The sequence below is a fragment of the Daucus carota genome, chromosome 5 (genome assembly GCF_001625215.2).
Source record: "Daucus carota subsp. sativus chromosome 5, DH1 v3.0, whole genome shotgun sequence".
NCBI lineage: Eukaryota > Viridiplantae > Streptophyta > Magnoliopsida > Apiales > Apiaceae > Daucus > Daucus carota.
In genome coordinates this window covers 29,072,902-29,091,587 of record NC_030385.2, presented here as the reverse complement: position 1 = coordinate 29,091,587, position 18,686 = coordinate 29,072,902, and the positions used below count along the sequence as shown (strand labels likewise).

Genomic DNA, 18,686 nt, shown 5'->3' with positions numbered 1-18,686 from the left:
CGGGCGTAGGAACCTGGACCCTAAAAACAAAGGGTTGTCGATCAGGAATTATGTACACAAAATCGGGCTCATAGTACAACCATTCTCGAACCAGAAAAAAGAGTTGCAGTTTTAATTGCACTCTCCTGGAAAATAACTCTCTCTCATCTCTATGAATTTCCACCCTAACAAATTTAAAATGCTGGGTTGCACTGTTTTTTACATTTCAGCTATGCGATAAGGCTGCTACGCCATTTAATGGGTATGCTTTGGTTATATTCTTCTGTATCGTATGCTTAATGATGACCTTATAGATTGTTTCAAGATTTGATCTCAGGTTTTAGTTGTGTTGATTCAACTGTGCATGTTGTGCTGTATTATTTGTGTGTTATATAAGTTGTTTGCTTTGTTATCTTGTAATCATTTCATGAATTAGCATTAGATTGAGGGAAACACAATTTGTTAATACTTGAGCAAGTAATGGCAATTATATGTAGAGATAACATTTTGATCTTGATGATCACAACTGGATTTGGTCTGTTTTTCAGCAGAATTGTGGAAGTGGAACAAATTCTCATTTGGTACTTTTGAACCCAATTATCGAATATCGAGTTGGCTCTCTTTTTGGGTGTGCATGTAAATGTAATGGTTAGCTTGGGTTAACCCTGTAGGATAAATCCCTCATTGTCTTGTCCTTTTCTCTTCGTGTTGAACAAAAAAGCAAGAAAGTCGGAACTCATCAACAAATATGTGGTGGCAAGTTATTTATGCTTTAAAAGTTCCTTTTATGGCGTTGATTGGCTCTTGGTATTGGGAGGAGAGATAAATGTTATGTGACTAATGGAGCACAAGAAAAGTGACAATACTAAAGAAGTTTACTTCTTGACTTTTTGTAGGTAATTCAATTCTTGTGGATTAACATACTGAATGAAGACCTATTAATTAGGTTCAAATGATCCATAACCAGCCAACAACCGAACCAGCAACTAAGCCCAATCCCAAGAACAATGCCATGACAACTGCAGCTACTTCAGCTTCTGAAGGTGACACTGATTTAGGAGCCTGTATCATGATGACACTTGTCAAATAACCATTTGTTAGTCCGAGCATAAACGTCAGAAATATCACGGGCACCTCGGTTTTCATCCACTTAGATCCGTGGAGGCACACAGTAAATAGAGGGTAAAATAACAGCCTGCTGATTGAACCCCATGTTGCTTTCCTGATGCCCTTGAGCACATATATGGCCGTGAATGATTTTCCTGCTAAATCTGAAACATTGTATGCTGTAATCAGCAAAAGCGGATACCAATCTCCAAGAATGTTGGATTGAACATTTTCTGCTAAGAATCCAGGAAAAATTGACAAGGTAACTGTATAGATCATAAAGATTCCAAAAGCTGGCCACCTTATTATTCTCACCACATCCCAGAATTTTGGGCTTGTAGATGGCAGATTATACTGTTGAAATTTGTAATGCTCTTGCATGATTGGCAATTTGTGGAGCAGGTTGCAACAAACAAGGCAGGTCAACAATATAACCGTGCTAAATATGAAGTAGAAGTGGGCACTTGTCCTAAGACCTTGCGGAGAATGTGGTACTGCTGCCTTAGTTATAATCCGCAATATTGATACCAGGACACCTGAGCAATTAATGGATATTCAGCGGAGACAAGCATATGGCATGATAATAGAAAAGAGGCGAAATAGACTTTAAGTGTTTTTTTACCAATACAATTGGGGAGAAATAGATAAGCTATTGGTGAGTACAATTATCTCATTAAAACTTTTCTTTTCGTTGCTTTTATGAAAAGTAAATTAATTTTTCTGTTTTATATTATGGTCTTTTAAAATATTGTACAAACAAATACTGTGTTAGTTATAGACAGAGGTGTTTACTACAATATGTATCATATATCAACAAATACCTCTTAGCTTCATAATTGTAAGAACAAGAGCTATTTAGAAAGAAAAAGAAAAGAACAAGAGGAGCCCCTCTAGCTAAAATAAGTTTATGTCTTGGCAATTATGTCATTTTTCTGAATTCTAAGCTTTCTCCTTATTTTTTTTTTCTTATCTATTTTAAAATTTTGAAGGAATAAGAGCCAAAAGTTGGCTAAAATATGATACCTGAAGAAGCTGTTCCAGCAAAAACTGCTTGCATGTATTGTTTTGGTAGATTTCCCGAAGATCCTATCAGACTTCCCCCTATTAAGCCATCAGCCAAACCACAGAATATGACTGCGGCAACTACTAAATTGAAGTCAGTAGCTGATCTCACTCTCGATTGCTTGCTGAACCAAGCCCAGTCTATAATCGGACTTGCCATTATAGAGAGAATAAACATGGAAAATCCAATGTTCATCCGCAATCTGAAGGTCAGTTTTTTGCTCAGATTACTACCCCAACTTATCATCACCACTAAGACCAGAACAGATGAAGTCATGTAAGCTACTGAGAAAACCTTTTCTACATGTCTGGTTGAATAAATAGAGCCAAAATAATCGATAGCAGTAATCAAAGCATTCCATGGAATTAAATTTCCTGCACCAAGTAAGAAATGGATTACATACGCAATTTTGTATGCATCTCTTGGTTCAGTATGAACTTCTGTGTTCTTCCCTCGCTCCATTATTTACTAGCTTTCCACTCTTTCAGGCCTATAAGGTGCCACTAAGATTTTGCTTTCTCCATTCATTTCAGATTGTGCCATTATAAAGCTAAGGTGAGATGGACATCCTCATATGACTTATTGAAATGCTTTTCTTTTATTCTTTTTTAATTTTTTTTCTTGAAACAAGCTAATAGCACTACTAGCTAGCTAGTTAACCTCACTTACATGACAAGTAGGTAGTGGCCCCAGTCGAATAGACTTAGGGAGGTGGAAGTTGAAACCTGAAGTAGATGTGCTTGTTGTAGATTCTGGTTTTGGATTAGATTGATGGGGTTGAAAACAGAATCACTCTGGCTTAATTCACCAGGGGAAAATGTTCTTTGTGGGGACATGAATGGATGGGCTACACTAGAAATACTATCGTTCCTTTTTCATTGTATTTCTTTCTTCCTACTTACTGTTTACACAACTGTCGTGGCTGAAGTTTGGCCGAATAATGCAGGAATCTTCGGTTACGGACGGAGCAGAATCAAAGCATGAGGCATTTTGGTCCCTGTGTAGCTTGTGAAACTTATCTCTGTCTCATATATTCTGATTTCCTTTTGATCTTTTTTCTATTAGTTGCTGCTGATACCCTACTTTACAATTTAATTATGCTGTTTTTTTTTGTTTTTTTCTCTTCACTTGCTGAAAATCAATAATGGTTGAAAATTCTTTTATCCATAAGAGTACAAAACCAGTGCTTAGTCCAAGTATTAAAATACCCCTTTATCCAGAAAAAGAAACAAATTACTACTATAATGGGAAATCTGTATGTGATTATGTGCTACTACAAGAAATTGTCCATTTTATGTCATCATCTGCACACACTCCACTCCAAGTTTAAACGGGAGTGGAATGCCTAGAACCTATGACAGAATATTATTGATTGAGATTTGGAAAAGAGTGAATTAGTAGACCTTAAAACTCCTAATGAACTGTGTATATATAATTGTACATATAGTTTCAGTTTGATTAAGATCGGACAAAGTGAATTGGTAAACTTCAAAACTCCTAATGAACCTCAGTTTCAAATGTGTATATACAATTATACATAGGGACATGTTATACTTGAAGATGATATATGAAATGTTACATAAAAAAATTAAAATAGTATAGAGCGTTTAATACCTCGATTTTATTTTGAACATAGTTTTACGGGGGCTTATATGTAAATATGTTGTTATACAAATCATGTGAGTTTATATTAATTCACTCAACCATCCAATGGGGGAAATGACTGAAGATGCCTTCCTTTGTTTCCAGTGAGTGGTAAGTGACATAAAGATGAAATTGCTAAGTGTACTATTATATGCATAGGGTAGCCTATAGTATAGCCTCCTAACAGAACTTGATTCTTTCTTCCTGCTCATCACCATTAGTTTCTAAGTTGACATGCTTATCACATCCTTACTTTGCTCCTCCAAAAATAGATGGCTCAAGATTTTATTCATTTTTCTTCTTATTATCGTGTATTCGTGTGTATATTGAAAAAGAGGGAGCACTCGTCTTCCAGTTGTAAATTTTATGATTCTGGATTTGTGTGCATATTTGGTTGGACGTTTTTATATCATCGGGATCTTTGGAAAAATTACATCTCAGGTAAAACTTACAAACTCCACCTCAAATCGGATATAAATTGGTGTTAATCAAAATGTAAATGTTTATCATCAACATACCTTGAGACTTTAATGTGAGTAAAATATATACAGAAAACTTTCAGAATATGTGATATTTATCTTAGTATACTGACAAAAGGTCATGTTATATACTGATCATACAAGAGAGTTGGGCAACAGAGAGAATATTTGGATGATTTGTGTGGTATTCACAGAATGACACAAACATGCATAAAAGCTAATCCGTATAATGCATCTTACCTTTTAGTACGAATCATTTCAATAGTGTTTTATGCTCTGTTTTGTGCACAAAAATCATTTATATGATTTCTGGAAACTGAATAAGATTTTTCTATGGAATAGTCCAGAGAATAATCTGAATTATTTTGTGTCGCCAAATATGAAAACTGAAATTAGGTAACACAAATTTAATTTGTGTAGATCACAATTCAAAATTTTGCTAGATCTATGTATTAGTCACTAAAATCTCATTGCATCCACGGAAGGATTGTATATTTTGTGCAGAATTTTTTGTGTGCTAATGTTTTTTTTCTCCTGCAGGATGAGAAGATGTTCTTTGAAAATAATTACTACAAGGTTGGAATTGCCCATAAAATCTAGCATAGTCTGTGCTCTCTACCAGGATTATTTTTTTTACATTTATCAACTTGATATATAGATATAAATATGTATTATAATAAAAAGAAGTGACCAAACTAGGTAATAGTCCTTCACACCAAATATATTGTTAACTAGAACTTAAAGTGTTAAACTGATATCCAGGACTCAGGCGCATGGAAAGTTATACAGTCAACTAGGGAACAATGTTTCTATATTTCTTACATGGACACCACCCCAGACAACACTTCCATGCTGATAGTACTGGAGTCTAGACTACAGGTAGGCGTAGCCTGAGCATCCAGTCCGGCGGATCCAAACCTAAATTTTCGGTTTTTTAATGCGTTGGTTTAGCTTTGGGTTTGTTTTTTTTTACGTCAGGTTTACATACCGTAGATGAATTGTATTAAAATACAATAGTTGTGGCTAGAGATTTCTTTGTTTCAAGAAAATTTATAATCTAACTGAAAGTCACGCAAGCACGTACGTTATTGCGAAAAGAATATTCATAAGGGATCTCTCCAAGCATCCTGAAAACAAGAAACAAAGAAAGAAAAGAATATAAGTCAACATATAGAAAGATTATAAATATTGATAAAAGAATAAATGTTAGTATATAATAAATAAAAGCGTATGTATATGTATAATAAATATAATGGAAAAAATAAAATAAAATTAAGTAATATAAAATAAATTCTAACCAGAGGGGATCCCCTTTGGCTAAACATAAAAATTAATAACATAAATACAAGTTAAATACAAAGTAATAGGTTTCAGAAAATATTACATAACCAAACATTATATATAATATTTCAAAATAAATAAATATATTATATATAATGACCATCAAAATGGTAACACATGATATAAAAAATGGCATCCAAATATGAACTAAATACCATTAAAAGCACAATAAAAGCATCAATAATGACCATCATAAATTGTACTAAATATTCATAATCTTACAAGAGATTTGAAACATCACAATTACACGTAATATTAGCACATGAGATATAAAATATCAAAATAAAACGATTAGCAAAATCTAATGTCTAAACATATGAAATTAAGTTTCGGTTTTGATAATTAGAAAAATGATTTTTTTTTATTTTGGATTCGGTTTTCACTTTCAAACTGACTGAAATAACTAAACCGTTAACACATAAATGTTATAAATAATATTTTAACAATTTAATTATAGGGTCGCGTTTAAGAGAGAACCAATGCTTCAAATAGAACCATAGAACCACTAACGTTCTGCTGCAGAACCCAATATTTTTCCTAAATTTTCAGTATCTAAGTCTAAATACATATTTTTTTGCATCGTTGTGTCATGTGTGTGTTCAAAAGTAATTTCAAAACATAATACATAAATAAGACATTTTTTTTCATATGCAGTTCTGCTCCAGAATCCTAACTAATACTAGAAATAAGGTAATTTTCGCTGCAGAACCCTAACTAATACTAGAAATAACGTAATGGTTCTAAGGGTTCTCTCCCTGATGGTTCTCTCTGGAATATTACCCTTTGATTATAATATCTAAGAGCATCGAACTCTCCCTAATAGTTCTCTTTGGAACATTACCCTTTAATCATAATATCTAAGAGCATCTCCAAGTAAAATCATTAGCTAAAAATCAAAATTATATACCATAAATAAAAAATATAAAGATTATATAAAAAAAACACCAACTCCAATGGGGCATTCCCCTTGTCTATAAATATAGCCAACCTCTTGATATTGGGTATATTTGTCGAACCTCTATAGATCTATAAGCAATCTGTAAGAAGATTACACATCATTTATTACTATATTCAAGTGATATATTCTATTTATAACAACCGAAATATTAATAACATACTAATTTTAAAATATAGCCAAACAATATAGCTAATACCGTCAGAAGCAAAATGTCCTACAGGTTCAGCTAATTTTACATAATGTTTTACATGTCCAATTTATCCAATCATTTTTAGCCAACATCATTGGAGATGCTCTAAGCGTGCCTGTGTTTATTCGTTTGAAAACCATTCTCTAATTTTATCTTTATCCGTGTGTATCACTACCGGTTATTGTTGTATTTTATGTGTGGTGTATTTATAATAGAAACAAAAAATATGATTTTGGGTTTTCGGAATTGCATTAAACAAGTTAATCTTGCAAGTGCTTCACTTAGATTACACCATAATGACCATTTCATGCAAATACAAGTATTCTACCCAAAAATACCATTTCATGCAAATACAACTATTTATTTTTTAATTTTTCGATTGTTTTATTTGATTTAAATAAAAATAAATAAGAAATAAATTTTTAAAAATCTGAAAATATTAGCGAAAATAGTAGACTTCAGAATCTTTCATTTGGATGTAATACCATTCATAAAAAATGTGCGAAACTCAATATATAATATTTTCAAAATTTCGACTAACGATAGAGTCATATTTTTTATACAAATTTTTTTAATGAGTGTCTCATTTGAGTCAATTTAGGAATCAGTGATTCAATTGATACATTTGAATGAAACGAGTGACCTACTTGATATTTATCCTGTTTAATTAATATCGTCATCAATATATTAAATATATTGATTTGTAACTTCTATAATTGAATAACTTACTATATGTATATTTATCCCGAATGTATTCTAAGACGATCATTTTTTTTTTTGTCAGGTGAGAAAGATCATTATTATCACATCTTATCATTGTAATTTTTTATATAACATGTCCGAAAGTTTATTTGTGAGACCCCTCTTCAACTAAAGGTACTTAGGGAAAAATAAAATAAAATAATCCTTTCATAAAAATTCACGCAAAAGTGAATAAAATTCAATTATTACAATAATTATAGATATACATATATAAATTATTACAATAATTATTTCATGTTCATGGCATAAAGATTAAAGATCGTTGTCCATGTAATTTCGAAACTTTTTCTTGTGGAAATCAATATCTCTAATTCATGTTCGACAATTGACTAAAGATTGCTTTTCAAAATATATTTTTGGACTTTTTTCATAAATACCTAAGTCAAAAAGAATTTTTGCAAAAATACTGTTATTTTTAAAATAAACTGTAAAAATACTATGTTGCTAAAAATATTTGCAAAAATACGGTGGTGGTTGCATATACAACCATAACTGCAACTGTCAGCAACCATATTTGCAAACAGAAATGCAACTTTGAATTTTTTTTTCAAAAATTACGTATATTTGCATAATAAGTTGCAAATTATGAAAAATGAGTGCTCCTGCGAAGACAATACCAATATCACAAAAGCAACCATGAAATTAACTAAAAGCAAATCAAAAATCAGCTAAAAGCAACCAAGATCCAACCTCTTCCATCCAAGGTACCTCTATTTGAACCCTGTTGGTGTCAGATTGTAAAATTGCGTCACGTTGTGCTCCACTGACGGTCAAGCAATTGATTCCTCTTCGCTAGTAGTGATGATCAGCGTCGAGGAGATTAACGAATTGTTTCACCGCTGACATGACTTGTCGGGTCAATTGATCGTTGGAAAAGTCGCCAACAGAAAGTTGTGATAGTGAAGATGTATGTATCTGTGTGATGCAGCGGGAGAGACAGAAAGAAGGAGAGAAAATAGGGAGAGAAAGCTTATAATTGAAATCATAAAATTGATCAAAGTGGAAGTGGGGATGACATACTTGGGAAACGAAACAGTGCAAGAACGTAAAAATGAAATAATTTTGTGAGTATCGTATAAATGCAATGAATATACTCTGAAATACCGTATATGTGGTAAATACCCTATATTTTTTTTTATTTTACATTTTGATATCAACTGATATGATTTGATTTAAGATATCATTTTAAGTTTCCAAACGTGTACTATTTTTGAAATTAAATGAAATTCAAATCCAGTATATTTAAACAAGTCAGTTGATCATTCATAATCTCAAATGATATTGAAGTCATCCCATAAAATTTGAGCCTAATTAAAATTAGTTTGTGATTCAATTTAGTTTTAATTAATAAAATCTTTGATATTTATAGCACAAAATATGATTAAATATGAAAGATTTTTATTCCAATACACTTAGCACAAAAGATTGGCATAACTCGAATCAAGTTTATTTTAAGTCGAAAATTTTAGTTCATTACATTAATTTTTTCATTGTGAATATAATATATGATTTACTAAAACAAATATACACCGAGTATATATTCTTGAAAATTACTTTAAATTATAATATTTTATGTAAAAACACTTTTACTAGCAGTCAAACATTTTTTTTGATTCATAATTTCAATTACATGTATCTTTTAATAACCTTTTTATCTATTTAAGAAACCGATAAAGTGTTTAAAATAATTTACATAATAATACTATTTTCATGGGTATATATTTAATGAATCTGTTTACGGGGAGACAAAAATAACGAAAAATCAGAAAAAAAAAGATATTGCGTTATTAAATATTAAAAGAAAGTAAGGTAATATATGTAAACAGAGTAATTTGACCATGGTCCTTTTAACGCCTTCATCAATTTAGGGCTTGTACGTGGCTTAGAAAAGGTGCCTTTTATCATGGAAAGTGGACCGGCGAAGACCTACGGCGGAGGCGCCGGCGGCAAGTTTCGAAAGCCTCCGGCGAGAAAGCCGCCGTCGACACCTTACGATCGGCCGCAGGTTAATCAAACGACCGGAGAGCGGTCACGTGGCTGGCTATCGAAGCTTGTTAGTCCGGCTCATTACCTAATTTCTAGAGGCGCCACTAAATTGATGCCGGCGTTTTTTTCCAATTCAGTCGCTGATGCGTTAGATCCCGGTGAGTTGTATATGTGTGTATGTATGTATTGTGTGTAATTGCTAGGGTTTTGTAGGTTGGCGAGTTTGTAATTATTAAATTAACTGCACGTTTTAGTGTGTGTGTATTTGTTTTGGAGTAGATGTGACAATTGGAAGCTCATTGTATGTATTTGATTTAGAATGTGGTTGCATCATGTTCTGTAGAGCTGCGAAGTTGATTGATGTATCGCGCCTTAGTTGTCTTACTTATTCCCAGTTAAAATTAGCTGATTAGTTATACTTTGTGGTTGTTCGGTGGTTTTGTTTGCAGGTATGCCAGTTTATAATTTTTGACGTAACTTAATTGAGCGTGTGTGTATACACATATGTGTATGTAAATGTTTCTGATTTAATTTGATTACTGGAAGCTCATTTTATGCATATGATTAGATATGCTAATATGGTAGCGTAATGCTAGTACGATGTTTGTAGTTTGGTAGTTGAAAGGTGATGTTTGTAGTTTGGTAGTTGAAAGGTAAGTTGAATTAATGATTTAGATTGTGTAGCATTTAGGTGTATTGTGATTTGTGGAGATGTGATGCTGATATATTATGTTTTGTTTGCCTCACTTATTTTCTGCTGAAATTAGCTGATTAGTTATGCTTTGTAATTGTTCGGTTGTTCCATTTGTAACATGAACTTTGTTGACTTGGGCAGGTAATGATGAAACTGAATTGGTGGCGAATCCTGAAAATGATGAGTACCATTCTCCTGATGTAAGCTCTTAATGTTTGCTGCAATTATTTTCGTCTTTATCCTTCAACGTACAAGTGATTGTGATGATTGTATAAAGAATGTGTATCAATGTAGTTGTTTTTTCAGCTTTTTAGTTATATGCTCCAGCATGGGCCTTATTCTTTTACTTTTAAAATTTTTAAGGTACATGATTTTGATTTTGGCATGTGGCATACTAGTGAGCTATAAGCCTAACTCAACTAAAAAGTGGAATGAAGGAATTAGTGATTTGAACTGCACATTATATCTTGACTTAACAGCGAGAGTAATAATCTGAATTGATTTTTAAATATACAAAACATTCAGTTGTATTGGTATCAGTTATAAGTAATGGCACGGGTCACTTTGAATTGCATCATTAACTTATTCAATAATACTTTTCTGTGTGCGTATCGTACCAAGATGAAGGGATTTATTAGAAGAGGTCTTCACTATAAAGCTATGTGGCTCTACAGGACTACAAAGAACAACTAGCAAGTTGTTTTCTTTTTTATTATTGACATATATTAGTGCTTGAGAACTCTTTGCTGTTGATACAATTTGTGTTTATGTAAATTTGCCTTAAGCTTAGAAAAATCCACTATGTAATACTAACCTTTTAAACTCCGTACTCCGAACTATTTTGTATTGACTGGGCTTGTGTTTATGCAGCCTGAGATTTACAGGTCCCAAAGTGAGGCAGGGCCTAGCAGGCCTGCTGATAGTTTGGAGAAAAATTCATCCTCTTTGGAACTTGAACAAGATAACAGGAAGAAGTCTAATGGTGATTCTGAGTTATCCAAGATTGAGCAATTAATAAAAGGAAAATTGTTTTCTAGGTAATTAATCTTTAGTTTGACCTTTATCTAGTTCTGTTAATATTTTTTATGATTATGTGGCGTTAAGGTTCAAGTAGGATTTGTAGCTTGTAATTAAAGTTATTTTTTCCTTCTGTTACACTATACTTGGAGGGAAAAAAAATAAAGGGGTTCTTCTGTCTGCGAAGCTTCTGAGACTATGTAAACGAGGAAACTTCTAAAGCTGAAGCCTTGTTTTCTCTTGACTCCTTACAAAAACTCTCGTGCTTTCGTATTATACTTTTACTTTACATGGTCATGTGTAACATGTATTAGTTTTGCATGCCACCCCTCTGATAAATACGTTCTTCCCCGATACCCATATTTAAATTTTTCAAGAGAACTGATAAGTGATGGAGTCAATAAGTAGCGAGTGAGTCAAACCTCCCAAAATAGAAGAGCCAAAGAACATATTCCTCAACAGAAGTTGCACTAAATGTTTGTTACTTCCCTTTTAAATTAGCGTGTTGATCTCCCTTCTATTATCTACTACTTTAAAAGCTCCGACAATTTCCACAAGCTAAACCATCTCAGGCTACCTTTTTATGTGATAACCTCACCCTTTTACATTGACCAGTTAGCCCTGCACATGATGATCACTTTTTCTGTATCACAATATTAGTGGAGAAATTATCTGAGGTATCTCATTCTTTTTGTATGTTATGCAGGGATGAAATTAGTAGATTGACGGACATATTAAATTCTAATGTCTCTTCTGATGTTGAACGGGAAACAAAAAAGCCAAGTTTGACTGCAGAAGGTGAAGCCAAAATGAAGGTTTCTTTTGCACCAGAATATCGCATGATCACAACCGAAATTAAAGATGATGTCAACAGAAATGTTTTGAGGGTCTCATCTCCTCTTAAAGAATCAAATGTGAGTGTAGTGATTTTGGTAATTTGGTTTGTGGCCTCTATAGCCTCAGTCGACGGTTTTTGTTCTATGATTTTCTTAGCATAATTTGTTGATGCCCTTTTGTCCATTTTTACTCATCATCGATGATTTTGATGATAATGAAATACTGTTATTGCAAGTTTTCTATGTATGTATATTACCTTTTTTTATATAAATATTCTTTTACAGCCTATTGTTTCCAGCTCTATATATTTTTTGCAGAATTCTAACTAAAGATTTTATGCTATGTTATTAATTCCCAGATCCAAAACAATGTCAATGCTTCCCCAATTGATATCGCAAAAGCCTATATGAGAACTCATACTACGGAATTGGTCCCTAGTGCTTATAGCACCATGTCTAAATCTGAGAGAGCTCTATACAGAGGTGATGATATACAGGCAAATTTTTTAAATCCACAAGTACCCCAACCTTCTTCCAGGCCATCAAAGGGACCCATTGTACCAGATCAGCATGGTTATGCAACTCCGTTAGGTCAAAGAGGTTCATTTGGGCTTCAGAAATTCGCAAGAACTCCATATTCTAGAACCATCTATTCCAATTCTGAGTCTAGACCCAAGGTAATGCATACCGCTAAGTTTGTATACTTTATATGCATTCTTTTCCTAATTGAAATATAATCTCTCGTCTGTCTATTGTCAGCTGACACAACAAACTGATAGAAGGCCTCTTAATATTTCACCAAGTCCCTTCAAGCAGTCCCGAACTCCCATTTTTGGTCATTCTCGAACTCCCATTTTTGGAAAGGTACATCTGACATTCTGAGTGACTGATGTTTTCCTTTATATATTTGATGGATATCACTGAATATTGCTGTAGTAATGTTTTGCGGTATTTTTATGATACCTGTATAAAGACACATTTAAATAGAACTTCAAAAATTATTTGTTGATGGCATCAGTATCTCTAAGATGTATATGTACTGATTGGGTAATGCACTTCTTAAGAGAATAAGTGCGGATATAAAAATTGCAAAGGTAGTCTATTGAGTTAGCTTACCAGAGCCAGATTATTAGCAGCTGATTTCAGGAGATTATTGGACTTCGGGTAACACTCCGATGTAGCTTGGTTTAAGCTGAAGTGAAGTTGACAGCAGTGGTCATGCTAATTGTTGTAGCATCTTACCATCTTGCTACTGTAGCTCAGTAGCTGATATTATTGCTGCTGTAATTCTTGATATATACCTTTTCTCCTTGAAAACACAGGTTAAATCAAGGACTGATGATGATAGTGGATATGGAACTGGGGGAGCTATCCGTCGCATACGTAGTAAGTTTGCTTCAGAAACTCCAGGCAGAGGATCTGCTTCTCTGTATTCCGTGAAGAATGTTCCTTCACCGGTGAAAGAATCGAATGCTTCAAAAGTATTCTTTTCAAAAGAGAAGAATATGGAATTTATTGGAACCAGTGGGGCTGCAAACAACCAGCCAGTAGAATCTCTGGAATATGGCTCTAAAGAGGGACTACCAACATCAAGTCCACAATCTAGTCCAGTGGCTAGAGGAATATTGGAACACCTTGCAAACAAACCAACACCTAATGATATTGCAGCTGAACTTAAATATGCATCTGCATGGAAGACTTCTCCTAAAAAGAATGATGTGTTGCAAACTGAAATTACTAGTTCAACTCAGTTAAGTGGGAGTGCCAACTTGAGGAACAACTCAAATTGCCTTACATTTTCCGCCGAAGGTTCTGATGGAAAATATCTGACAAGTAGAGAAAAATCTCAGGAGAGTGATGCTCTCAATGCTATAACCATGAAGTCTAAAGTAAATGGTGATAGTAATGGTACCAATAGTACCATCGCAGAGCCTATGTTCGGCATAAAAAACGTTTCCGATTTTCAAAGCAAGAGAACACACGAGGTATGTTTAAAAGAGTACAAAAATGCATTTAATGTTTATTTACTTGATTGAGTTTGGAAATAGTTAGTCTACTATCTGACATTACAGAAGAAAGAAGAGAGAAAATTATTGTGAGATAGATACTAGTGTTTCTTGATATGAGTGATTGAGAGTAGCACTGGACCTTTTTGGAAATATTAGTTAAAAACGCCGTGTGTGGATTATCTAGCGTGTTCAAATATTATAGCTAGGTTTGGTTCTAAGTTTGCTAATATTTTATAATTGTGTGCAATCGAGATGCTATTTTTGTGAATGTTGGATGCTACAACTGTTTACAGATGGATAAAGCAAGTTTAAAAGATGTCATGGGTACCTACTATCCTAAGATTACTGTACACCTGTATGGCTTTGAACCAAACTCACATGTATATATCTGTATGGCAGAATGCTGTCTTGGATGCCAGAAGGAAAGATCAAGACACAAATTCTTGGCCCTTCCATAAACAAGTCAACGGGAAGGATATTATGCAGAAGACAAATCATGCAGAAGGATCCAAGTTGCTAGATAAGCAGCCATATATCTTTTCAGGAGCGAAGCGGACCTTGAAGTCCATCTCTGTCGAGAAGAAGGGTGGCCTGGGATTCACTTTTCCAGTTTCTGCACCTGGCTTACTATCGGAACCTCCTACTCCTTCAATCTTTCCAACCTTTTCATCAGCCGACATGCCTCAGGCTACAGAAGATTCCACATTACCTTCTTATACTTTTGGTACCAAGCGTTCCACCCCTCGCCTTGATTTTTCCTCTTTCCCTTCTACAAGCAGCTTCTCTACTGACGATACGGCATCAGAGATCAAGTTCAGTTTTGGATCTGAGAAAAATACTAGGGTTTCTTTTAATTTAGTGGGGAAGGATCCAATCTCCTACTCCTTGCTATGATATGACAGGTGTTGTAATTTTTATTATTTTTCTTTTAATAGGAATAATTTTTGACAATAGTTGTGGTAATATCATGTTATGACCAAGTATTATAGCTACATTTTCAAACAATTTGTAATGTCGCTTTAGAGTGTTATGTATGTTGGCAACAACTGTATGTTCCATTTTTATCATGCGGGTCTTTCTAGTATTAACAACTATTTTTTGTTTAGACGGAAGATTTTTACTCATGGATATTTTTGTGTATCTAGTGGCGATTATAATTTTTGGTAAAATTGTAGTCAATAAAAGTTTACAACCTACCTAAAACCTTTCATTTCATGAAAAAAAAAAATACTCTATTACTTTTTCGTACTTAATTTCTATTCAATTTTTTTCGCACAAAACTTTTATTTACTTCTTTTTGTTTAAGTATACCACCATCTATCTCTATTATTTACTCATTCGCCCCATAATATTATGAGTGATTTCTACGAGAGAAAATGATCAAAATCTCACATTTTGATGGATAAAGTGTCCAAAACATCTATACTATACTATTAAAGCCGAAAGATTAAAAGTTTGGTCGGTCGGTACTTGGGCCAAAATACGGGCCTATCTATATAACTAATTATTCTTTTTAATTTGGGTCAAATTACGGGCCTATCTATATAACCAATTAATAATTCTTTTAAAATCGTCGGTACTTGGGTCAAAATACGGGCCTATCGATATAACTAATTATTCTTTTTAATTTGGGCCAAATTACGGGCCTATCTATATAACCAATTAATAATTCTTTTAAAATCGAAACTATAAAAGTTTGGTAGGTCAGTACTTGGGCCAAAATACGGGCCTATCTATATAACCAATTATTTTGGACCTATCTATATAACCAATTATCTTTTTTAATTTGGGCTAAAGTACGGGCCTATGGATATAACTGGGGAGAAAAATAATATTTCATTGCTACAAGTATGGATTATTTTAAAAATAAGACATGTATTTGGATATTTCCCTTGAACACTGCAATATTTTTAATATAGGTGAAGGGAATTTTACGAAGAGAAAATGGATTATGGGAGTGTGTGACTTGAACTATTGATTGGTCTGTGCAGATATATGCCTTTATCCATCTGCCGCATTACATTGGAATTCACAATCAAATGTGTCTTTGCTCCAACCACCGCATAAGTTCCATACAGAGGATAGGCTGGTTCGCTTAAATTAATCCTTTTAATTGAAATATATTACCTTTTTTATATTTCTGACTAAAAAACTTAATCTTCTAAAATAACATTAAGAAACATGGTAATTACTTTTTTTAACTAAAATATATTATCTTATCATAAATTTTCTAACTAAAAAATTAATCTTTTACAATTAATACAGACATGGGCGACATATTTATACGTAAAGATGTGAGCCAAAAGTCTAAACATCAAATAATAAAAAATAGAGAGAGTATTATTATATTGGTCGGGCGGTCGGTACTTGCACCGAAGTACGGGCCTATCTATATATAAAACCAATTATTCTTTTTAACTAAAATAAATTATCTTTATATATTTATTAGCTAAAAGAACTCAATCTTCTAAAATAATATCGAGCAACATAGTAATTGTCTTTTTAATCAAAACGGGTTATCATTTTTAGATTTTCTAACTAAAAAATCGAGTTTTTACAATTAACACGGACGTCATATATATTAAAAAATATAATATCATTAAATATAATTATTAATAAATAACATGTGATATTATTAAACCAAAAATACATTAATAACATTATTTTTAAATACTCTAATGATCTCACATTAAAAATTTTTTACAAATCTATCATATACTATATACTATTACAATATTAATAAAACCGAAATAAAAAGTTCACTTGGTCGGTCAGTTAGTAAAGTTGGTGAATAGGTTGGTATTCGACCCACAGAGCTCTTGAATTTATAACATGTTATACTATATTTTTTTTATCATTTATTAAACCAAAACATTAAATTCAAATTAGTATGATGGGTCGGTATTTGGTTTCATGCGTCTCTTTAAACTATAATATGTTTTATACCATATTATGAATTATTAATAACGAAATATTAAAAAGGTTGATTGGTTAGTTTATATATGAGTTTATAGGCCTTCTTAAATCATAACATGCAAAAAAAAATATTTTAACATTCTCATTAAAATATATATGTTCGACCTAATATTTAATTAGCCATTTGACGGACTTAACTATGAAGAATTTATCCAACTGCTAAATAAAATATTTATTTAACCACATTATTCTATCATAATTTTATTTTTACAATAAAATTAGATAAATTTAAGATATATAAAATAAAATAACAAATATGTTAACCGCCCGTGCATTGCACGGGTTATAAGCTAGTATATTATTAAGATTAGTGCCCTATTTACCCAACTAGAAACGCATAATACACATGCGCGTATCTACCATAATTTTACATATATCACCTGCAATCTGGTACTCCTTTTACATAAACTATACATTCACACAACCCATCAAACAGATAACGTGCATCTTCAAATATGTATATATCAATTATAATAAACAAATAAAATCCAGTTCCTCATTAGAGCATTCACATTTGAAACCCCAAATCCAACCCCATCCTTATAATTTAAAGAAATCTACTAATTTTTGTAAAAATATTGTCTACATCCGGAATTCCAAAATAGAGTTTGGTTTTGGGGACTAGATATAAATTCCCATATTTGAGGTTTCACTATTCATCCCCCATACACTATTCATCCTCCATTTCATCATCATTTCACTATCATTTTATTAAATATCAAGTCTTATCTTATGCTTTTATGGGTATAGGGATTGAATATGAGGAATGAGTTGGAAGAAACTTTTAAAAACTTGTAAAAATTTTTGAGGGATTACTATTTTTAGCAAGTTTTTGGGGTTGGGGATTGGGGGCCGGATGTGAATGCTCTTATATACTTGTACCCAATCATGATGCACAGTGTACACAACCAAATAATTAAATTCATCATCTGCTAGAATGAAGGTGAATGCCCCTCTCTTACAAATACATAATCGATGATTTGCAAGTGATGATTCAGGCCAGTAAATTAGATGAGTAAATTGGATCAACAGAACCAGAAACACATGGGACAAGGATAATCTCATCACTCGTTGCTATTATATGCCGTAATTTTAGCTAAGTGATGGACATATGACAGTATACAACATACAAACATACACATTTACAGAATGTAACTTCAAGAGTTACGCATCCACAAATTGCATGTACAATTCTTGTCTCATGAGAAACATTCTGATGATACAAACACACGCATCAGTGTGATCGCATTCAATATATACGTCTTGTGGAGATGCGCATTCAACGCATACGTCTTCCGAAGATGCGTGTTCAGATGGTCATAAAAGACACTTTGTAGCTGATGGTTATTTTGGTTAGGGATGAGTGAAAATCAGTTATAAAAGGATTTCACTTTTTCTATGAACAATCTCATTAATCATGATATATCTAGTATGTAAAAACATCTTTATCATTAAAATTATTGAATTTTAATTAAAAATGATTATTTGTGAAAAACACCCTAAATAACTTGTGCACATGATACATTACACATATTGTGTCAAATCAAAGGGTAAGCGCGGAATTTGATATGTTTGGGAGATTTTGATTGGTGTGGTTGGTGGATTTGCAGGGAGGGTCCACAATTATTAAGATATGAAAGCCAAT

General features: G+C 32.8%; 2 protein-coding genes and 1 long non-coding RNA gene across 3 annotated transcripts; 2 read left to right on the top strand and 1 right to left on the bottom strand.

Moving 5' to 3' along the window:
• Positions 1-836: 836 nt before the first annotated feature.
• On the bottom strand, positions 837-2,895 carry LOC108222967 (equilibrative nucleotide transporter 8). Its single transcript, XM_017396969.2, has 2 exons — positions 2,110-2,895; positions 837-1,622 (listed from the first exon to the last, which is right to left on the bottom strand). The coding sequence occupies exons 1-2, from the start codon at positions 2,609-2,611 to the stop codon at positions 928-930; spliced, it is 1,197 nt and encodes a 398-aa protein (XP_017252458.1). The 5' UTR covers positions 2,612-2,895; the 3' UTR covers positions 837-927.
• On the top strand, positions 1,620-3,312 carry LOC108222968 (uncharacterized). The gene is made up of 4 exons (XR_001807096.2): positions 1,620-1,741; positions 2,076-2,532; positions 2,638-2,704; positions 3,096-3,312. It is a non-coding gene; the product is annotated as an uncharacterized LOC108222968 (long non-coding RNA).
• A 6,031-nt stretch (positions 3,313-9,343) lies between these two features.
• On the top strand, positions 9,344-15,129 carry LOC108223587 (nuclear pore complex protein NUP1). The gene is made up of 8 exons (XM_017397908.2): positions 9,344-9,667; positions 10,345-10,403; positions 11,074-11,240; positions 11,927-12,134; positions 12,416-12,733; positions 12,816-12,920; positions 13,379-14,041; positions 14,465-15,129. Exons 1-8 carry the CDS (start codon positions 9,427-9,429, stop codon positions 14,957-14,959), a joined length of 2,256 nt encoding a protein of 751 aa, XP_017253397.1. The 5' UTR covers positions 9,344-9,426; the 3' UTR covers positions 14,960-15,129.
• The last annotated feature ends 3,557 nt before the right edge of the window (positions 15,130-18,686 follow it).